The sequence below is a fragment of the Balaenoptera ricei genome, chromosome 2, assembly GCF_028023285.1.
Source record: "Balaenoptera ricei isolate mBalRic1 chromosome 2, mBalRic1.hap2, whole genome shotgun sequence".
Taxonomy (NCBI): domain Eukaryota; kingdom Metazoa; phylum Chordata; class Mammalia; order Artiodactyla; family Balaenopteridae; genus Balaenoptera; species Balaenoptera ricei.
Genome location: NC_082640.1, coordinates 122,119,071 through 122,142,383, shown reverse-complemented (window position 1 = coordinate 122,142,383; position 23,313 = coordinate 122,119,071). Strand labels below are relative to the sequence as shown.

Sequence of the window (23,313 nt, the reverse complement as noted above, 5' to 3'; positions counted from 1 at the left end):
ATACCACAAATTCATGCTAAGACCCAGGCTTTTACCATGTTATTCCTTTGTTTGTAGATGTCTTTATAACTACAGGATCCAGCCCAGGCTCCTCTGAGGCATTTAAAGTATTTGTGGTCCTTCAAAATGTGTCCCCTTTAAGCTCAGTGATATACATCATTCTTCATTCCTTGACTCCAGGGTAAAAGGCCCTTTCGTCTTTCATATTCAAAGCAGCCTTTGCTCAGGCTATTTCCCAGGCCTAAACAAGGCAGCCACAGAAAGCTGTGTGGGTAAACTGCACAGCCTCAGAAGGTGCCATTCATGTATAACCTGCACAACTAGAGGTGGGCAGCCCTGAGCCTGGAGCTCTCTGTAGAATAATTTCTAGTTCAGAAGGTTGTTGTGAGAATTAAGTAAGAGAGAAACATTTACTTTTTCTGGATTCGGCTTGTCTTTTGTATGTAAGAATTTTAAAAGAGTAACATAAGATAGAACATCTAAAACATATAGGCTGGTGTCTGGCATGGACTTACTCCCTTCCCACAATCTTTACTTATTTATAAGGTCACTTGGGAAACTGAAAAAGTTCAAGAGAGTCATGTAGCAGCCTTTGCTCCTAAATAAGTGACTTTAAATCCCTTGCTGTCACTTTGGAAGGAAAGGAAAAACGCATGGAACAAGCAAAATGTATCCAAAACCCCTCTGTTCAAAAATGTCTCCTTTCAGGGGCTGGCAGCTCTAGCTGTGCACTGGAATCACCTGCGGAGTTAAAAGTACTGATGCCGGGCTTTCCTGCTGGCGCAGTGGTTGAGAGTCTGCCTGCCGATGCAGGGGACACGGGTTCGAGCCCTGGTCCGGGAAGATCCCACATGCCGTGAGCAACTAGGCCCGTGAGCCACAATTACTGAGCCTGCGCGTCTGGAGCCTGTGCTCCGCAACAAGAGAGGCCGCGATAGTGAGAGGCCCGCGCACCGCGAAGAAGAGTGGCCCCCGCTTGCCGCAACTAGACAAAGCCCTCGCACAGAAACGAAGACCCAACACAGCCATAAATAAATAAATAAATAAATTTTTTTTAAAAAAAAGTACTGATGCCTAAGTCCAAACCCAGATTCTGATGCAGCTGGTCTACAACATGGCCTGGGAAATGGGCTTTTTAGAGCTTCCCAGGAGATTCTACTGTGTAGCCAAGGATGAGAACCACTATCTCTACACATGCCATACCTGGAAATCAATTGATTTGTTAACATTTTTCACTAAAGATATTCATCTCTTGCTCCACCCTCTTCCATGTTAGGATACTAGTAATTCACACCTTACAATTTCACTTTAATTAGATCACGTTTCCCTCTTTTGAGATGTAAAATTTTGAAGTGAAGAGAGTGGGCAAAGTAGCAGAATAACGGAGGGAAACGAAACAACTCTCTAGTTCACATACTATGAACAGCCCTACTCAAAGGGACTTTAGGGTTTCATTTACATCCACACTTCCAAAACCTCACATTCCTATTTGTGATGAATTAAAATACACATAGGTTGGATCTTCTTCTTAATTAAAAAAAAAAAAAAAAAAGCTCCCACCCTCACATCCATTCATCTTAACCATCTAGTACAAGAAAAGCAGAACTATTATCTTATACTTTATAGCCAATAAAATTTCTCACACCTGTAGAAGGATGTGAGGACATTGGAACATATCAGGCATTCAGTGAATGCTACTGAACTAAAAACTCTGTAGGCAAGGGAAGAGTTAACTCATATCCTACCTCTGGGGGTTGTCCCTAGAAATATCTAACTCTCTGAGATCATAAAAACTGATGGCTACTGTTGCTCAGTGATAGTTCATGCTGACATTATTTTAAAACCATTTTTTAAGCAATGAATCCCAATAACACTTCTCTAATCAAAATGCTGTTTTCTTCAGACTTTTCTCATTGAACTCATTTTCAAATTCTTTAATAATATTTATTACTTTTCTCTAAACCCTGTTTTCATGGTTTCCTTCAAATTGTGATATCTATGATAATCCTCATTTTCCATGCTATTATTGCTATTTAAAAACTACACAGCTGGACAATCTAGTAGACTTGTTGGGCCACCTCGAAAATTAATGCTCCCATCCTGAGCTCTAAATACATTAGCACATGTGGCTAAGGTTCATGCATACCCAAAGATCTTCCATAATACGTGTCATAAACTACCAAAGTTATTTTTTCCATGCCACCCTTCCCAAGTCTTAACCAAGAGTATTCACACGTAAATATTTTTAAACATGTGCCTGATCTGAGATTTTTAGATCATCTCCCAAAATCATAATGAAAATATATTAATCATTCAACAATCAAAAAGTATTTATTTAGCACTTGGAGTGTGTGGGGGGGGAGGGGGAGGGGTGGAGAGATTATTACTCAATAATTAAGATCGATTTTTTTCACATAATTGTGTCTCTTACATATCTAAAATTAGCCTTCCAAACATTAAACATTCTTTTTATTTCATCCATTTTTATTGGTCCATGATACCAAGTACTCTTACACAACCTAGGCATTAATAATAGGAAAACCTTTTCCACTGTTAATCACCATACTGACCCATACTCCCAGGACACTTAACAACTAGTATTCAGATTCCCTGAGAAGATACACCCTGAGGAATACACATCAGCCAAAAAAGAGATTCCAGCCACAAATCTGGGCTTTGGGAAAATAAAAAAATTTAACATCCTCATACCCACCAACAGAGAAATCAGTTTCATTTTCCAGTTTTCTGGGATTTGGAATATACTGTGGGGGGTTGTCATGTGCTCCCATATAAATACAAAAAAATCACGTTGCAAAAACTGGACCAAGTTACACTTACTTGCATAGTACGTTCCAAAATTAAAATACATATCAAAGATATTGAGGAGAGTTGAGAGCGGTCTAAAGCAGTAACTATCAAAATGTTCTGGCTTGACTCAGAAGAGAAAGGCATAAATTTTACATCATGATGAATTATATATATATATATATATAACTAAAACCAAGTTTCACAAAATAGTATTTATCCTTACTTCATGTAATTCTATTTCACTGTTTTAGCTCTTTAGTTCATTAAATTGCTTTCACAACCACTAACAACTAACCACTGAAAGCTACTTCTTGAAAAACAGCCATCTAAAGAGCCAAGAGGAAAATATTTACTCTTTCCCAGAAACAAAGATATTTGGTCTTTGATCTTAAACTGGTACTTATTTAACCTAAGATACGTTACAAATTGAAAACTACTCAAAGATGTTATAAATTGAACGTTTCAGGCTTTAACACACAGTTTATTAACATTTAGATCAGATCCTCCAAGCCCCAAACTGTTGATGTCAGAAGTTTAGTTCCACTCAGAGTTCCCATTATCAAGAATTTCTGAAACTCCTAGGGTGAGTTTTGGATGTACCCAAGGATCAACCCCGGCTCTTGCTCACTGTCACAGCCAGCCAGACCCTGGACTCTACAGTTGCCACTTTGGTACCTCCTCTGCCACTGCAGGCAGAGCTTGTTATGCTCCAGCAGTGGGAGACAGAGAACATTCTTTCCCTCCTACACCTATGGAACAAGGGGAGGGGAGAAGTCCAGGTGGAGAGTCAGCTGAGACAGGTCCCCCGAGTTACACCCACAGCCCTTTCCCTTCACTGGGTACCCACACTGCCCAGGTGGCTGCTCAAGATGGGTTCCAGAACCGGGAACACACTTTACCGCACACCACTACTCCCCTCCCCTCTGCTCTGAGGCAGACTCCTTGCCCCAGGATGAAGGTGAACCCTCTTTCAAGAGCTCCATCATCCCAGGACTTCCATAGTCCTCAGTCCATCAGGCACACCTGATGTGACAACCCCAGCTGTGGAGAGGATTCAAGCCTTTTCCCCAGGAAGCCCTTCAGACCCCATGTGAGTCACTGGGTATCTGGATTTAACTTCAGATGTCAGGCACATCTCAGTCTGGGTACAGATCAGTCAGAACGTCTTGTAAACAGAGTCTCTCTGTTCAACGTTCTATCTTTGAGAATCAGGCGCAAATCGAAGATAAATTTCACCTGGAGAGTGGAATTTATCTCAAGTGGGTTATTTGAGGAGCTGATTCCAGCAAAGTCACTTCAAGACTTCTATTTGTCATCCGGCCACATCTTTTAGTCTAAGCCTTGCCTCTTTCCAGCTATCATGTGTCCAGGAATACAAATAATATTCTCTCTAAGAAGACTGTTAATCAGGAAGCATGGGTATCTAATTTGCCTATTTAGCGCCCAAATACATTCATCCAGACCAGAAGTTGCAGTTAAAGTCAAACGCTTTTAAGGTTCTTGGTCTGGTTTTCCTGCACAGCACAGCCTCTGAATCCAAAGGACAAGGGGGAGGAGGAGAAGGAAAGTTTCTAAAAATGGTTCAGCTGGCTTCTCACACTTATTCCTAATGAATATCTGGAAGCTAAGAAGCAAAATATGTGGATTACATTTCCTATTTAAAAAATAATGGAAAAAACTACATAGTGTAATATATCACATTGTTTCCATATTTTAATCTTAAAGTGAGATGTTTTTATTTATTCACTCTCTAGAACAATCACCAACCCCCATCCCAATTTTGGGAACTTTATAATAGTGGTTTGTAGGTCCATCCTGGGGGTTACAATAAAACTTCCCCTAAGAACTTGGAAATAAGGTTGGTAAGAATAGTCTCTGATAAATAAACTTTAAGATCAACATAATGACCAGAAGATAAGCAAAGTTACCTTTAAAGAAAAAGAGCAGTTCCAGGCCCTCTAGATCATTGACCAAAATCCTTGCCAAAGAAGGAGTCAAACAGAAAGTGGGGTGGGAGGAAGACCAGCACAGCTACCTAGGCAGAATAGACTCTCCCAGGCAGACTCCCCAGACAAGATGTCCAAGATTCTGAATCACTCGCAGACTCTCCCTGATGGGAGAGTAATGTTCCAAATGCACTTGGGCCTGATTCATCCGACACCACTGTCGTAATTCAATCCTCACCAAGAAGGCTTCCTCCTGTGAATTCCAGTGCAAGCCTGCCTATGGGGAGAGAAGGCACTGACCATACAGATTTGGACTCCTCTATCCAACCACAGATATGAACTGAGTTTCCACCAAATGTCCAGCCCTTGCCCTAGGCAACAGGGATACAGTGAAGAATCAGACATTTGAGGTTCTTGGAGCTAATACAAACAAATAAGGAAATTAAAGCTAGTGATAAGAACCATTACAGTAAAGGAAACTATAAACAAGACAAAAAGACAACCCTCAGAATGGGAGAAAATATTTGCAAACCAATCAACAGACAAAGGATTAATCTCCAAAATATATAAACAGCTCATGCAGCTGAATATTAAAAAAAGAAACAACCCAATCCAAAAATGGGCAGAAGACCTAAATAGACATTTCTCCAAAGAAGACATACAGACGGCCAAGAGGCACATGAAAAGATGCTCAACATCACTAATTATTAGAGAAATGCAAATCAAAACTACAATGAGGTATCACCTCACACCAGTTAGAATGGGCATCATCAGAAAATCTACAAACAACAAATGCTGGAGAGGGTGCGGAGAAAAGGGAACCCTCTTGCACTGTTGGTGGGATTGCAAATTGATACAGTCACTATGGAGAACAGTATGGAGGTTCCTTAAAGAACTAAAAATAGAATTACCATATGACCCAGCAATCCCACTACTGGGCATATACCCAGAGAAAACCATAATTCAAAAAGACACATGCACCCCAGTGTTCACTGAAGCACTATTTACAATAGCCAGGTCATGGAAGCAACCTAAATGCCCATCGACAGACGAATAGATAAAGCAGATGTGGTACATATATACAATGGAATATTACTCAGTCACAAAAAGGAACGAAATTGGGTCATTTGTAGAGACATGGACCTAGAGACTGTCATACAGAGTGAAGTAAGACAGAAAGAGAAAAACAAATATCGTATATTAACGCATGTATGTGGAATCCAGAAAAATGGTACAGATGAACCAGTTTGCAAGGCAGAAACAGAGACACAGATGTAGAGAACAAACATATGGACACCAAGGGGGGAAAGCGGGGGGTGGGAGGGGAATAACTGGGAGATTGGGATTGACATGTATACACTAATATGTATAAAATAGATAATAAGAACCTGCTGTATAAAAAATAAATAAATAAAATTTTTTTTAAGAACCATCTATCAAGGCAGAAAATATTTTCGTGACCTCCCCCAAATTCTTTTATGTTGCTTTTCCTTGCTCTCGTCACACTGTTCTGGTTCTTTTTAACCTCAGATTAGTTTTCCCTGTTCTAGAATCTGATATAAATGGAATGCTACAGGATGTATGTACTCTTTTGCATACTTTTTGTTTTGAGTTTCACCCATGTTGTTGCAGATATCTGCAATTTGTGCTGTTTTTATTACTAAATAGCAATCCATTTGTACAAGTATAACACAACTTTCTTATTTATTTTCCTCTTGATGGACACCTGAGATTCAGACAGTCTTTTGCTATTATTTATAAAGCTGATATGAAAATTCTTAAACAAGTCTCTATGAACATACGCTTTCTTTTTCTTGGGTAAATACCTAGGAATGGAATTTCTGAGCTTATGGAATATATACGTCTAACTTTTGAGTAACTGACAGACCTTTTTCAAATATGGTAATAGCACTGAAGAATTTTTGCCATTAACTGAGCTGAATAATGGACTAGATGATTGCTGGGGGAGGAGATGGGTGTTTTAAGAATAGGGATTAGGAACAGCTTCTTTGAGAAAGTGACATTAAATATAAAACCAGAGGGGGAGCCCACCCCGAGCATTTTCCAAAAGCATTTCTCAACTAATTTTTTTTTAAGTTATACATCAACAGGATGGTAGAGAAAACTGTGATGACAAGATTTAGAACAAGCAATGTGAAAGGGAGTCTGAGGCGTGTAGACAAGTTAGGTAAGGGTAGCTCCTTTTTTTGTGCTTGCCTTTCACCGAGCAGAGCACAGGCCCCTCCTTGCTCCCAGCCCCTGCTCAACCTTCTCCCAGGTTTGTGCCTCCAGATATTAGAACCTGGCTGCGCCTCTGGCCGACTGCTTGACGAGGATCCAGAATCTGCGAGGCAAAGCTAGAGCTAGGCAGAGGAAACAGGAAAAGCTGTGAGGCAAGAACTAGACTAACATTTCTTTTGAACTTTCAATCTGCTTGGAGCTTTATAAACAAGGGGAAAGTAACAGGAGACACAGCAAGAGAAGCAGGCAGGGGCAGAACCACTGGAAGAGGTTTGGGTTTTATTGTAAGCCAACAGGAAGCAAGGGAGTTACATGACTGGATTTACATTTTTAAAAGATCCCATTGGCTGCTGTGTAGAGAATAAACTGCAGGGTAGTAGAAGAGGCTCTAAAAGTAGCCCAGGCAAGCAGTGATGTGGCTTGACTAGGGTGGCAGCAGTAGTATAGGGGAGAAGTGAATGGATTTAGGGCATATTTTGGAGATGGATCCCCAGGACTTGTTAATAGACATATATGTGGGGCATGGAATCACACTTTGGCTTGGCAAAAAAGTGGTGCCTTTTACTGAAATTGGGAAGACGGGGTTGGGGAGGCATTCAGGGCTTTTCAATGGGCATATCAGTTTGAGATGCTCACTAGAGATACAAGATGTCTCTTAGGCAGTTGGGGCTCCTGGGAGAACACTGGGATGGATATATAAATTTAGAAATTATGTGCGCCTAGATGGTCCTTAAAGCCATGGCATTCCCATCCCTGCGATGGTTATTATTCATAGTAAATTAATAAACTGAATAATTCACCAAGGCATGGAGCCAAGTGGGGATGCCCCACAGGAGATAGCTGGCCTTTCCCCGGCTGGGCCTACCCCCTCTGCTTTGCCATACACCTAACGTAAGAGCTGCTTCTACAAGGTTGTTTTGTTGTTGTTTTGATTCCACATATGAAATTCTGTGACCCAGTTTCCCTTTATTCTTGTGGATCAGTGTGGAAATCTGAAGAACTGACATGTATTTAAAATCTTTTTTGGGGGGGGCTTCCCTGGTGGCGCAGTGGTTGGGAATCTGCCTGCCAATGCAGGGGACACGGGTTCGAGCCCTGGTCTGGGAAGATCCCACATGCCACGGAGCAACTAGGCCCGTGAGCCGCAACTACTGAGCCTGCGTGTCTGGAGCCTGTGCTCCGCAATAAGAGAGGCCACGATAGTGAGAGGCCTGCGCACCGCGATGAAGAGTGGCCCCCGCTCGCCGCAACTAGACAAAGCCCTCGCGCAGAAACGAAGACCCAACACAGCCAAAAATAAATAAATAATAATTTTAAAAACTTCCTTATTAAAAAACAAACAAAGAAACTTTTTTTTAATGTATCAAAGTGCTTATTTGGTTAAATAAAAAAATATTACGCAAATAAAGGGGAAACTTAAATAAGCAGATTAGGAGACCAAAACTAAGCCCTTGTGTTAACAAGGCCATAGCTCACTGACCAGAGTTCGTTGACTTTGGGCTCAATGTGGAAGGGCTCTATTATTATAGAATATTCTAGAACATTCAGAGAATGTTGGTTAAGTCACTTGATGAAATAAGCATCAAAAAAAGGAATGATAGAAATCCTAGAATTAAATTAACATAAGACAATTTCACTTTATCCCTTTAACTGCTATTGATTAACTACTATGTGACTACTGTGTTGACTTCCTGTCCTCCTGGGGCTCCTTTCTCAACAGGGGAGACAGACCACACTGTGGGACAGAGCTGAACCGAGGCAGTGAGATGCCTTTTGAGTGAGGTGAGAAGGTGATAGGCAGTTCCAATGAGAAAAAGAAGCAAATTGCCCTGCAGGGGATTTCTCAACACTAAACATAATCCTGGTTGACTGTACAAAAACTTTTACATTCCTATTTGGAATTAAAATTTAAGTTTTCTCTTAAGTACTATTGATGTAATTAAATGAAGTTAGTTGACACATTGTTTTCAGGCGCCCTTAGCATTTTTAGTGCAATCTTCTAAAGATATTTCCATTCCCCCCATTCTCCTTTATCATTTACCACCTTTTCTGTGTAAATCTGAAAGATTTTAGAGAGCAACAGTCATCTTTCCTTGTAAACCCAATCCTATATTTCCTTTTTGGGAGCCACATAAGTAAGTGCAACATTAGAGGGAACGGAGGAGGGGGTGGGGTGCCGCGGAGCCCCCTGACTCCCATCTCACTGCAGCCTGGAGGGGCTGGGGAGCTGCTCCTCTGATTAAAGGGACTGTGTTGCAGGAACTGAGAGACACCACTCCCTGCTGCCAGGGTGGGGAAACCAGTCGGGCTGGCGTTCCATTAAAGCTGGCTCCTAGCCACCTCTGATACCTTTCGTGCTTGCTCCTTCCCAAGAACCCAAAGAAAGAAGACCACCCAGGCCTGCTCAACCTGGGAGAAGCCCAGCCACCTTGGCATTCTGGCCCTTTTGTTTTTTCTCTCTCTCCAACCCCTTCCTTCCCTTTCTTGGACACTCTCTCTCATGGGGCAGCTGGGCCCAGGATCTGCTGAACCAGCCTGGGAAGGCTAAGCCAGCTCTGCTCTAGCCTTTGGGGCACATAACACTCTCTTAATTGTCCTTTCCTCTCACGCTGATGGCTGCATCTTATAAGTCATTTAAGTATTAAGATGCAAGAATCTGTTTGGTCTTTGGTTTCAGATCATTTAAAATGAACCAGCTGAGGTAGAGGAATTCTCCTTAGGATCTCATCTAACTGACTAGAAATTAACATTGGGGTTTGGGGCCAATGTCCTAATTGGTTATAAATCTGCCCTGCTTTGCCCACCATTGACCTGAGCATGTATTTCCCTCGGGGACCCAGAAGAGAGGAGTGGCTATGGCAGGGCAAGATTCACGGTATTTTGGGGTCCCTAGGCCAAAATCTCTATTAATAGCACTCTTTACTAGCATCTCCGTCTCATTATTATCAACGGTCAGGCTTTTTAAGGGCTCTCTAAAAGTCACACACATTTTTTTAATGTCTAAACTTCAGATGAGTTGTTATAAAAGCACCTTTGTTCTGCATGATGCATTGTACCTTTTAGAATGTACTCATTCTAAAAGGAGAACACTGCCCTTCTCCATCATGCCAGAACCCACTGTTTGCCACAAAGGCAGCATCAACTTCAACAGAAGTTAGTAATCACATACATATACAATCACTGCTCAGTTTGATTTTTTACCTGTGAGAGTCTTTATTAAACCTTTTGTAATATTTTTATTCTTTACTACTGATTTCTATGACATTGCACAAAAATGCCACCTCCCATTTTTCCTCACTTCTCCGCATTATCCCCTGAGGTCCGTTTTATTCTAGATGTTTAGCCCACAAAGTAAAACCAGGAAAGAATTCCGCCCATGGTTACCTACAAAAATAATGGTTTCAAACCTGTTATTCTGTTTTTCTTCTTGGATGCTTTCTCCTTGAGAATCACAGAACTCAGGCTCTAGGCACCACAGCCACCTTCAGACTTCTGTCTGGAAGGGACCTGAGCCCAGAGACCTTCCTTACCTTTAGTTGAACTAGATGCACATCCACATGCTTGCTGTCCGAGTCCTGCTGGACTGAATAGGTTAGGTCTCGGACCCTCTCTGAGGTCATCCGGAGCCAGGTCTCAATTTCAGGTAAGTGGAGGACAATCTTCCAGTCGGCCCCTGTATGCAGTGGGGGTGGCTTTTCGTACTGCTGGTCAGAATCCATGTCTTTCATCGCCTCTTCTCCCTCACCCTGCTCCACAGTGGGTGTCAAGTTGATGGCCATGGGTGAAGCATCAGTAGCCATGGGATCCAGGTCCTGTGACCTCAGAGGGGAAAGTGTCACGCTCATGGTTAACATGGAGAAGTCTAAGCCTTACTTCTTTCCAAAACAGCTGAAAGGCAAGAGGAAAAAAGAAAGCAAAAGTCAGACAAGATTCCCAAATAAAGGAATGGTACTTCGCAGAAGAAACAAGATTTCTAAATTAAGCCAAGTTTCTAAATTAAGAAACCATAGCTCATGACAAAAACAGAAAGAGGTGTTTTGAGTTTCTACCAACTAGACCCAAGACCCAGCATTTATCCAGCGATTTCTAAGCTATTGGAAGCGTCCTACCTATACTGGTTCAATAGGAACACAAAACGGTGTGGTACTGCCTATCCCAACATCCATTCTTGCCTCATTCCTTAATAACAAATTCCTGATTTTCAGCTGTGCATATTACTGCCAAGAATTTAAAACTATATTCCCTATCTCCATCAGAGCTCACTGTGGTCATGTGGCTAAGTTCTGACCAATGAAGTGTACGGTTTCTTTTTAAGATAAAGTTGATTAGTTTACTAATGATCTAGCTATGTAATTTATCTTTCTTCTGTAACCAGTCTGATATAAAATAACAACTTTTAGGATCTTGTACTTTGAACACTTTAAATAGACATTATTTTTAGTTTCAGGAGAAACTTCTTCTACTCAAGGCAATGGGTTTCTTTTCCTTTTCTAAGTCTTTTTCTAGTTCTATACATTCAAGTTAGTTTATAGCCCCATTCCTCCGAAGATGAAAGGTGGCTGATCAAAATATGAAATTAAATGTGATTGTCAGAAAGTAGCTATATTTCTTTATATTCTTAAGGTTAACTTAATAACAAAAACAAAATTATTTTACCTACAAACGTGGTAGGGAAAAGTCAAGAAAGCTCCCAGTTTGACTAGGAATACGTAACCTTCCATACAGGAATGAGCACAGGGAATAAAAAGACCTGTTGAATTGACAAAAGCCTTAAGAATAAGTTATTCTTATGATATATTATTTTCAGAAGCCTTCTAATGCTGTAGCATACTGCCTCTCCCCCAATTTCTTGAGCATTTTATTTTTAAATTAAATGATAAGGGGGTTTACAGATGAATTTTTGAAAACAAAAGTTATTTGCAAAGAGCAAAATATTATGTCATAAGGTAAGTTTATCACTTTGGTACCTGCCTTAGAGAATGGTTTTAGGCTTCAACAGCTTTCTACACTTGATTGCAAGAGGGAGAAGTCCACGCCCCACATTTTTAACCACCCTTGCATACAGTCTTTAATATAACAATAATACTAGACTTGACTATTTTTTAAAACCAATTAGAAGATATCAAAATTTCACTGGGAGGGATGAAACTTCAGGAAGAGTGAGCTACCACACTACTTCTTAATAAACCATACCCTAGTCTCAGTCTCTGATTCTGATTTCCAAAAGCATTTTAAAAATTTTAATCAATTCACTGCCTTCTGGGGTGGTGAATCACTATTTAGAATCACTGTCCCAGAGAAGGAATCTGATACACAAAGGTTAATAAAGGTTTTTAGTGCAAGGTCAAAGAACTAGTAATGAAGAAGTCACTGGTGTCACAGTGGTTCCCTCTTCTAAGAAACCAGACTCAACCAAACCAGAAAACTAAGTGCCAGGGAAGTGTAAAATGCACTGTTTCACCTTCACCCACACACTCACTCACCTCCAAGCCCCTACCTAAGAGCCCTGTACAACTGAAAAACAATGCTTGGTCATTGTGTTTTCTCTGAAACCCCTAAATCGAGGCAAGGCCTCCTCTGAGATACATATCTTACTGTAAACTAAAGAACATACCAAACAATTGGCTCAATGTAATTTATATCCCAACATACATTTCTATATATACTATCAGGCTGTGCACCAGGCAGGCACAGTGCAGTTTTGTGTGGTTTGGAGCAAGATGCTCCACATTTGTGGGTCTCAGTTTCCTCATCTGTAAAATGACAAAATTGGACTAAATGATCAATAAGATTCCATCTGACCATAAGAATCTGTAATTACCTAGGGTTATTTATCCAGAGATTTCTAAGCTCTAGGGTTATTTATCCAGAGATTTCTAAGCTATTAGAAGCATCCTACCTATACTGAGAGCTATGTAGATACTAAATGATGGACCTCCACTTCACCAAAGCAGGCAAACAGCATCAATATTTGTCCTACTTAATGGAAAGAAATAAATTATTACCATGCAAACACATTTTGTAAATCATTATTTACACATTATATGTTGCTAATTCTTTCCAGAGGAATAAATATGGGAGATTCTTCCCTCTGGGAGTTTGCACTTAAGACTGATAACACAGATGTGGTTATATTTGCAGAGGACAAATAGAATAAAATAAAAACATTAAACAAAAATGTAGCTGGTGTGCATCACACATGAGTAAAGGGCAAGGAAACCTTATACTCAAGCTGCCAAGGCAAAAGTTACCTGCATCTACAAAATTTCAACCTGCATGTGATGTTTCCATATTTAGCTGATCAGACTGTAAACGAGAGAATTTCCATAACCCAAAACAGTGAAGCAAAGCAACGCTTTATTCAAGTTTTATTTCAACTTCTGTCTATTTACTTTCCTTCACATACAGCTTTGTCCCTGGGGAAGGAATACCACATGTGTCATAACAGCATAGCAAGCCCAGGAAGTGGCATAAAATTGATTAATTACCCATTTTCATGGAAACTGATTACTATAAACATTTAATTTTCAATTCCAGTAGTTCACATTTAGATGTACCACCCATGGATAACCAACCTGTGTTTCTGATTTTCACAAAAGCACATCTCATTTCCAAGATAAATTTATACTTTAAAGGAAAACTGCCTCATATTGTAGAGATCTACAATAACAATCTTTGTGTGTATTTTTCCTGCCCTTATCATGACTATTCAAGCTTGCTTTCCCATCAAATTAATTACTCCATTTGAATGCAAACAAATAGTAGGAAATTCAACACAACTCTATACATTCTTCTAAATTCTAAGTTTTGTATTTTTCTTTACAAGGATCCATGCAATAAGATTCCTTTCTAGTCACAGAGAAATTAAAAAAAAAAAAAAAGCCAGTAGACAACAACTTCTGACGATGCAAATGAAGCACTGATTCAAGTACACACAGACACCCATGCAGTTACATCTCTGGCTGCAAAGCTGCATGAGAGGAGTGATCAACCAGCTTTTTGGAACCCAATGACCTCCTGTTCCCCACCCACCCCCCTGCCCCCATCAAATGCTTATCTGTGGCCACGTTTCCAGCATTAGAGATAATACCACCTTTAACCCAGCTGCTGTTAAAAATAACATAGATCAAATCCTTTCCTTTCCACAAACCCAAAGAAGATTCAACATTTAAAGTGCAAAAGCCAAAAGCAGTAAAGATTTTAAAGGTTTTTAAAAAAAAATTTGTGGTAAGACTTTTCTCACCACACTCTGTTTATCCTCCTACACAAACAGAAGAAACATACCATGGCTTGCTTACTAACCAAGGACTGGTGCAGCTACCTCCCTGACAGTCCACAAATTTTCAGTTGAAACTTGACGTTAGCAGAATACATTCAATTTGAATAAGACATTTAAATCAGGAGCATGTTCTTCGACCAAACTAGGAAGCAAAAAATGCAGCTACACACCCATCAAAACTGCCCACCTCTTTCTCCCTTCTCTTGTGATTGTCTCTCTTAAATAAAAGGACAGAAAAGCTGGAAAGCAGCTGACTGTACTCACTGTAAATGCTTTTGTCCCTAAAGGTCCTTCAGGATTAAGTGCCTGGCTCTTCCTCCTCTCCCCCCTCGGGTGCTCTTCTTGTAGCCAAACAAGATAAAGGCCGGTATCGGGGCTGCTTCATGCCAGCAGGACACTGGTGAGTCTGTAGGGCACCAGCTTCAAATGCCCTTAGTGGCCTAAATCTCTTGCAAAGAGAGGGCTACTACACTGTCCCTATTTGGAAGCTAATCTATAAGCTCCAGGCTTGTGAGGTTATAGGCTGGGCTTTTGCAGCGGTGATAAGTGAGTTGAGAAAAAGGAGACAGTTGCCAAAACAAGGATCACTATGGCAAAGAGTATTTGGGTAGACAGAGCACAGTCAGGCACGGTTCAGAAGAACCAAGACTGTATACCCCAAAACTGAGCAAATCCTAAAGCAGGATAAGTTTTAAAATGTATAAATAAATTAATAGTAGTATAGTAACATAACCAGCTGACAAAGTCAATCTGAGATAAATGCATTCAAACCCTCTCTCTTTTCTTAGGAGGAAACTGTTCTTTCTAAACAAGAGCATCTTCATGTGTATAGTTTGAGAGGTAGTCTTATCATCATGTAAATCACCCCCAAACCTAAATACTTACTCTCAATCTTTCTGTGCTCTGCTTACTGCCCCCAAAATGAGAGACTAAAGCATAATTCAGGCCAAATTAACGAATCTGCTTGCTACAAAGGACACATTACAAAACTGGGGTAGAGAAAATTAAGTTAGGCATCACTAAGTGTGCTTTTTTTCTCTTGCTTCTTTTTTTTCTTTCATATTCTCATAATCATTCTTCACAGAACCTATTCACAGAGACTGAATTTTGAAAGGGAAAAAAAAGTTCCACTGGAATGTTTTGAATTTTGTCTCTGGCTAGCTCTCATACTTCGACTGCATTAAGGGAAAATAAATGAACTCAAGAGGTGCACCCTATATCCAATTCCAGGACTCTACAATCAGGCTCTACAAAAAACCCCACAAAAACAAGCTTAATAAATTGCTTAATTAAATGTCGCAGTCTACCCAGATGAATGAGGCTCTAATTCATCACCTAGTTTTAAATCTTGCTGCCTGTCTTATTCTCTGGCCTCTTGTGAGGTCAAGGGTTGGGAAACTTTAAATGGCTTTAAGCTTTTTAAGAGGAACGCCAAAGAATTCCTACAAAATATTAAGTTAAATTTGTACTTAGGGGAAAAAAGAGTGAGTGGCTTTTGTAAGATGCTCTAAGGAAGTTTCCATAATCACTGATTCCTCCTTCTCCTTGGCCCTCTTCTCCTCCCAGCCCCACGCCCTCCAGCACTCATCTGGAGTAACACTGATAAGTGAGATCACTGTGGTAACCGCAGATTAGGCTCACTTTCTAATCCTCCTGCCATAACAGAGCAGCCTGCAAGTGGATGTCAGTGAGAAGAAAAATCTCAAGCTTTAAGTGCACAGGCTTGGGGAGCAGGGAAGGGAGTGGACACAGCATGTAAATACAGGGGCCCAGACAGATTTCTACAATTTAAAAGACCTTGGTGTTATCACTGATGTTCCCCCCAACACTTTCCCCCTTTACTATATCCTTTTGTATGGCTGTCCCCTCAGGCAAATGGCTGATTACATCCGGTTAATCACACAGAGACCAAGCACCCTTTCCTGGGTCTCTCCTCAATCACTGCTAACTCCCTTGCCCAGAGCATAGGGTCTTCTGTCACCCATAACACACTTCATCAATCATCCTCCTTGCTCAAACCGTCCATCCTCCTACTACGTGCCCCCCACCCCCCCACATTATTCAGATCCTTCTCCTGTGGCGTGGATACCCAGACTGACTCAGTTAGTCATCACACCTCCCATGTCTTCCTTCCACCACTACAGTGGTCAGCTCCTGTCACTCAGAGATTCATTTGGCTGCATCACCCCACTTGGGTTGGCGGTAAGAAATATGAACACTCATCAGCTGCAAATGGTGCCCATGGTCATGAATGTGTGGATCTGGACTCAGTGACGCTAATGAGCGTTCACATTTCTTACCCTCCCCCCAGGTTGCTAATAATCACCTCTGAGCATTAGGCAGCCACCTTTCTGTCATTCAAGAAAATGTCTTGGGAAGAACTGGATTTGTAAAACTAATACATAATTTATACAGTTGTTACTTTTGGCAATGCTATTGATACAAAGAAAATGAAACAAGATTCATTTCAAATCAGCTGACATTACCGATAATCAACTATATATAAGGCATTATGTATATATATGACTCATCAGATTTATTTTCAAGGAAATTATAATTTAATGGGGACAATTTCCACCCCCCCACTCTCCCCTAACACACACACACACACACACACACACACACACTCATCTACTGATACCTATTACACAGGCAGGATGTGGGCAAACAGAGCCCTGTGAGGCCCCAGTGGAATGGCATTAATCCTGGATGGAGGAAAGATAAGGAAGAACCTTTACTGAAGAAGGAAACATTTGAGATGAGCTTGTAAAAATGGCTATGATTTAGATGGGCAGAAAGAGAAGGGAGATGGGGAGAGAATTCCAGGCTGGGAGAAATACATGGACAAAGATACCAAGAAGTTGGGAGAATCAGCAAATAATTCAGTGTTGAGAGGAATTGGGAGCTTGATGGGAACCGGAAACAGATAAGGCTATAAGGTAAGTTGCAGCCATGTTATAAGAGGGCTTTGAACACCATACTATGGAGGTTGGAATGAGTCTCACAGGGATCAGGAACTCTAAAAAGACTGCAAAAGAAGAGAAATAGAATTACAGTTGCTTGCTAGAATGAGACAGAAAAATCAATATACAAACTCTTATTTACCAAGAAAATGAAATGAGAAATCAGCATTATGAGAGAATCAACATCTTCTTTTCCAGGCAGACTTCATCAATATAAAATGTAAGGTTAAAAACTTCTTTATAGCCCATAAAAAAACAGAAAGAGAGACTGATTCAGATCTAGAAGTCTGACTTTTAGATCAGGGTGATTAAAGGAGTTCTGTGCTCTGTTCTACCTACTCCATTAAATATAAAAAGAGTTCTCCATTTTTAGCTCTCCATTAACCCTAGCATCATAGATTTGAAGTGGAAAAAATTTTAGGATCATTTTATGCAATGTTTTCATGTTTTTTCTTGTTCTAAAAAGTTTTAATTAATTAAAAAGTAATATATATTAATTCAAACATTGTAAAAATAGATAACACTGAAGTTAAAAGATCCTCCTCTATCCCAATATTCTCATCCCCAGTCAATAAGTGATAAGAGGCTATTTATCTTTTGTGCCCTCAACATGTAAAGTAGAAAGGAAATCAGCCCTAAAAGAAAAGTTGTCTTTAAAGATCCTGAAGCCTAAATTAGTTGGTTATCTCTACTAATGAAGCAATATAGAAGTGTTTGCTAATGCAGTGTTTATTTACCGGGTATTAATAGGTATTCTACAAAAAGTTGCCACTGACAAATAAATTGAGAGAGTGCTAAGCAACTTCTGGGAAGAGACAGCCAACTGAATATATGTGTCTAATTTGGCTCCCTCCAGAAACCTCACTAACACTACTGCAGAGTGGTTTTAGTTTGAAATTTGTTTTTGTTTTTTTTTTTTTAAGTATAAACACTCAAGAATGGGAGGAAAAATAGTAATATTTTTGGAAGCTGAAAATCAGATGAACAAGTGATAAATGCCTTAGCCAACCCAAGAAAACAAAATCCTAAACCAACGGCACAGAAAGCAAAGAACCAACCTGATTTTACTTCAGAAATCTTTATGTATTTTGAAATTGCTGGAACCAGATACCTCTGGAACTGGAGATGGAAAAGTATGTAGTGAAAAATTAACTTTACCCAAAAAAAAGTCTGGCCTTTGTTCCAACTCCTAAGAGATAACCTCTAAACTTTCAGAATTTCCTGAGTGATAGGATTATTTTTGTTGTTCATGGTGGGCCCCTCAGATGACACCTAATAGTCTATACTAACAAGGTGATGCATGATGGGAGCTAGCCAGACAGAAAGACCATTCATGTAATTAGAGGGTTGGGGCTTTGAGCAACCACATGGGCAAAGATTCAATCATTCGTGTCTAAGTAACAAAGCCCCAATAAGAACTATGGACACTGAAGCTCAAGCAAACTTCCAAAGTTGGCAATACCCCATAAGTATTGTCACACACTAAGGGCAAGAGGTAATGCATCCCTAAGGACATGGAAGCTTTGTGTTGGGAAATTTCTCAGTCCCAGATTCCACCCTATGTGTTTCTTCCTTTGGCTGGTTCTGATTTGTACCCTTTTGGTATAATAAAACTACAATTATAAGGACAGCACTCTCCTGAGCTCTGTGAGTTGATCTATCAAATTATCAAATCTGAAGGAATCTGTGAGAACCTCCAAATTTATCATTAGCTAGTCTCATGTGAGGACAGCCCTAGAGACCCCTGAACTTGAAGCTGGTGTCAGAAGTCTTGGGCAAACTAGACAGTCTTGGAGGACTGTACCCTTAATCTCAAGTTTGGCCTAACTCTGGGTAAAGGGGCAATGATACATTGAGAAGATTAATTCTGATTAAAAAATGTTTAGAAGCAGTTAGAATTCTAGGTCTTTCCTTACTCTGTGTTGCTGGGTAGGTACACCCACTCCAATTCTAGAGGTTTATTCTCCAGAAAGAATCAATCAAAGGGTCTCTGGACTTAGGCACTCTGGGCAGTTGAGTATAGAGGTACCTTGAAAATAGGTGAATTAAGTTAACATAGGCATTCTGAGTGCTGAGACCACCCCCAGTCCTCTTCCACAACTTGACTCTCCAAAGCCTTTATCCTCCAGTTAGTAGACTAGAGACCACCCCCACTAAGGCGATCTGATCAGTCCAAGAAGACATGATACTGAAAACTGGCACATCCAGATCACCCTACAATGCCATTCAGTCAATAGGCCTACCCACACACTCAGAGCATTCAATCAGCTTTCTAGTCTCCTACTCTTAAATATGATCAGGCAGTCAAGGATTAGCAGAGATTAAGGGAAAACTCTAATTTGGATAACAGGTCCAAAGGAAGCAAACAAAAAACCTCAACCTGGCGGAAACAGACTATGCAAGGAGAAGATGATTTTGGTGAAAAAGAAAAATTATCAGAGATAAGCTATTGTATCCATGAAACAAGAACAGAATTTTATTTTTTAAAAGAAATATTTATAGAACAAAAAAAAATGTTGGCAAAATAAAAACATGATAGCAAAAAGGGAAATCTCAATACAATGGCTGAAAATGAAGTTGAGGAAATCTCACAGAAAGTAAAGAAAAAGATAAATAGACAAAAATTAGGAGAGAAAGATAATTAGTGACCAATCCAGGAAGTCCAACACCTGAAGAATAGGAGTCCCTGAAGGCGAAAGGGAAGAGAAAAGAAAATATCATTAATAAAATCTTTTAAGAAATGAAGGACATGAGTCTCTACGTTAAAAAGACCCATTTAGTGTATGAAAATAGACTCACACTAAGGTACTTTATTGAAATCCCAGAATATTAGGAAAATAAGATTTGGGTTAGAGGTAGAGGTATATACAAAGAATTATAAATTAGATTGCTTTGGATTTCTCAACAGTAACTGTGATACTGTGATTTATAATAAAAATATATATTTGGTCTTTGTCCCCATTTCTGGCACAGAGCTCCTAAAACCCTTGGAAAGTCCAAAGCACAAAAGCAATGAGAGCATCTTTTGTTATAGTATTTGTTCTTTTGTCCTCAGTTCCTGAAATAGCTCCAGAGCCATAATGGTGAAAGGAGTCTTGTTATTCTTATAAGCCCCTTTCAACCACACCTGAGTTTATGTTAATGAGGTGACTTCCAGAAAGGACGGGGGCTGATTGCCAGGGAAACCAACCTTGATTAGGAGGTTGGAACTTTTGGTCCCACCCCGCCCAACCTCTGGGGAGAAGAGTGAGGCTGGAGGTTGAATCAGTCACCAATGCCAATGATTTAATTAATCATGCCTGTGCAATAAAGCCTCCATAAAAACCCAAAAGGACAGGCTGTGGAGAGCCACAAGATTGGTGAACAAGAATGCATCCACATGCTGGGTAGGTAGTATGCCCCAAACTCCACAGACAGAAGCTTCTATGCTCGGCACCCTTCTGGACCCTGCCCTATATATCTCTTTATCTGATTATTCATTCGTATCCTTTAATATCCTTTGTAACAAACTGGTAATCTAGTAAGTAACCTGTTTTCCTCAGTTCTGTGAGTAGCTCTAATAAATTAATCGAACCTGAGGAGGGGGTCATGGGAACCTGAGGAGGGGGGTGATTTATAGCCAGTCAGTCAGATCCACAGGAAACAATCTGGATTTGCAATTGGTACCTGAAGTGGGTAGGGGGAGGGGGGCAGTTCTGTGGGACTGAGCCCTTAACAGGTGGGATCTGACACTATTTTCAGGCAGACAGTTAAATTATAGGACACCAAGCTGGTATCACTGAGTCGCTTGGTGTGGGAAAAACCACCACACATTTGGTGATCAGAAATGCCAAAAGTGAAGAAGAGTACTGAGAGCGGAAGAGACACAAAGGAGTGTGATCTTCCATAAGAGCAACATTGGAAGCTAAAAGACAATTGTTTTCCTCGAGAAGGAAAAAGAGGGGACTTCCTGGCAGTCTTCCCACTGCAGGGGGCATGGGTTCAATCCCTGATGAAGGAAGTAAGATCCCTGCATGCCGCAAGGCACGGCCAAAATAATTTTTTTTTAATTTTTAAAAATGAAGGAAAAAGAACTCTAGAATATAATTGTATACTGAGAATAAAATAGTTTGATAAAAAATCAAATGTGAGGATAGAATAAGAGACTATTTTCCAGACATTTTCTCAAGAGATACCAGGGTCTCTTTGGTAGATAATCTACCAAAAAAAAAAGAGTAAACCAAGAAAGAGGAAGTCAGGAGACACAGCCAACAGGAGATCTAGCACCCCAGGGTGGTGAGGAAGAGAAATCTAAGGATGCCAGCCATATACCAGGGCAAGGAAGGCATCCAGCCCAGATTAGAACAGGTCACAAGGCTCTCAGAAAGACTTCTTGAAACAGATGACACTGAAAGAAAACCTGATGCAAATGAACATACCAAGAAGAGATTTATTGATCTAGTGGAGAATTGGGGTTGAATTAAACACATAGAAAACTAAGCAAATAACAACAATAAACTCTAGAAAAAAGTTAAAAGGTATACAAAAATAGAATAGGAATTATATTATTCTATGTGGTTTAGCTAAAAATTGCATTTACATATTCTTAATATAAACACTAAATGTTGGTATAATCCAAATCACAACATAATTTTACAGGAAGAACTGGGGGGTAAGAATTGTGTGTGTGCACACATGTGCACGTGTGCCCCTGTGAGAGAAAAGTAAGAGAGAGAGAGAGATGGGATCGGGGAACAAGCTAAATAAACTCCCATCTTTCATAGTGAGAAGTCAATAGATTAAAAAATAGAAAAAATACTCAGGAGGTAGCCATACCATTCTGTTGTTTTAAGATGAAGGCAGTTACCAAAGAATCAGCTAACAGATGAAAAATGGTTGCCTCTGGAGAATGGGAAATTGAAAAGAAGGTCTAAGAGCTGCTGTTCGTCTAAAATCCCAAAACTACTTGACTCTCAACTATTTGTGTATAAACACATAACTTTAAAATATCTAGATTAAAAAATGAAAGTGTTTCTTAATTGCGGGACAGGGCTTTAATACTCTCAGATACATTGAGAATCTCCAAATAAGGGGTAGGAATATTTGGTGCCTTAGTTCCCAAACTTATTTGACTATGAAAATGATTATTTTTGTTTCGTTTTGTTTTGTTTTGGGTAGAGAATGTCACCAGACTGGATGGGGCACTCAGTTAAAATGCTAAATTTAAACTTGTACCTACCCACTTGTTAAAACACTATATTTTTAAATACAAAATGCTTACTGTGATTCAGTTCAATAATAAGGTTGTATTTGTGTCAGTCCAATAATTCCTTTAAGAAATAAGTCTTCCTATGAACTAAATCTGATATCATGATGAAAGCCACAGGTGATTAAGTGACCGAGTTTACAGGTTATTTCATTATTTGTCCCATGAGTAGATTTGTTCTGGAGTGAATAACTTTTATTTCTGAAGACAACTGAATCAGACTGAAATACAAAATAATGAACTTAAGCCAAATCTTTCAACTAATGTTACATTTGTTTGTGCTACTCATGCTGCAACTTGAGAACACATCAAATAACTACCCACACTGCTGTTCTTTCATAAACAGAAAGCATTTTACGGGTGATGAACTTCCATAAAGACCAGGATTTTCAAAAGCATTATTTCCTATTCACTATTATTTCCTACTCACCCTAACCTCCCAGACATGCAAAAAAAGATTTTCCTTAGAAGATTCTGATGTCAGATTTAAAAATACTAATGGAGACAGCAAAGGCTCTTAATATCCAAAGGTCTGATGTGATCAGAGATCCTCCCTCTGAATGCTCTTTACTACAGAAAGACTAATTAAAGGTCTGGTACTATATTTACTTTTCAAAGAAATAATTTCAGCAAGGTAGAATCTATTTATTTCCAATATTTTACAATCGTTTTGCTTAAAATTTTTGAATCAAGTTCATTGGATACTGTCAAGCGTTTCTGCCCATCCAGTCACCTAACTTGAAGGTGGGTGTCTGATAAAGTATGACTTGCTCCAACATGAAGTCGTGTTTTAAAAAATAATTCCTATAATAAATAAAAACTCTACATCAT

The 23,313-nt window shown here is 39.8% G+C and overlaps 1 protein-coding gene across 4 annotated transcripts in view; it reads right to left on the bottom strand.

Moving 5' to 3' along the window:
* AKAP6 (A-kinase anchoring protein 6) overlaps window positions 1–23,313 on the bottom strand; it is a 574,354-nt gene that overhangs the window by 354,268 nt on the left and 196,773 nt on the right. For all 4 annotated transcript variants that reach the window (XM_059914067.1, XM_059914068.1, XM_059914069.1 and 1 more), the window contains one exon: window positions 10,526–10,883. In XM_059914067.1, the coding sequence (XP_059770050.1) occupies window positions 10,526–10,849 (324 nt within the window). In that variant the 5' untranslated portion in view covers window positions 10,850–10,883. The remainder of the gene's footprint in view (window positions 1–10,525; window positions 10,884–23,313) is intronic.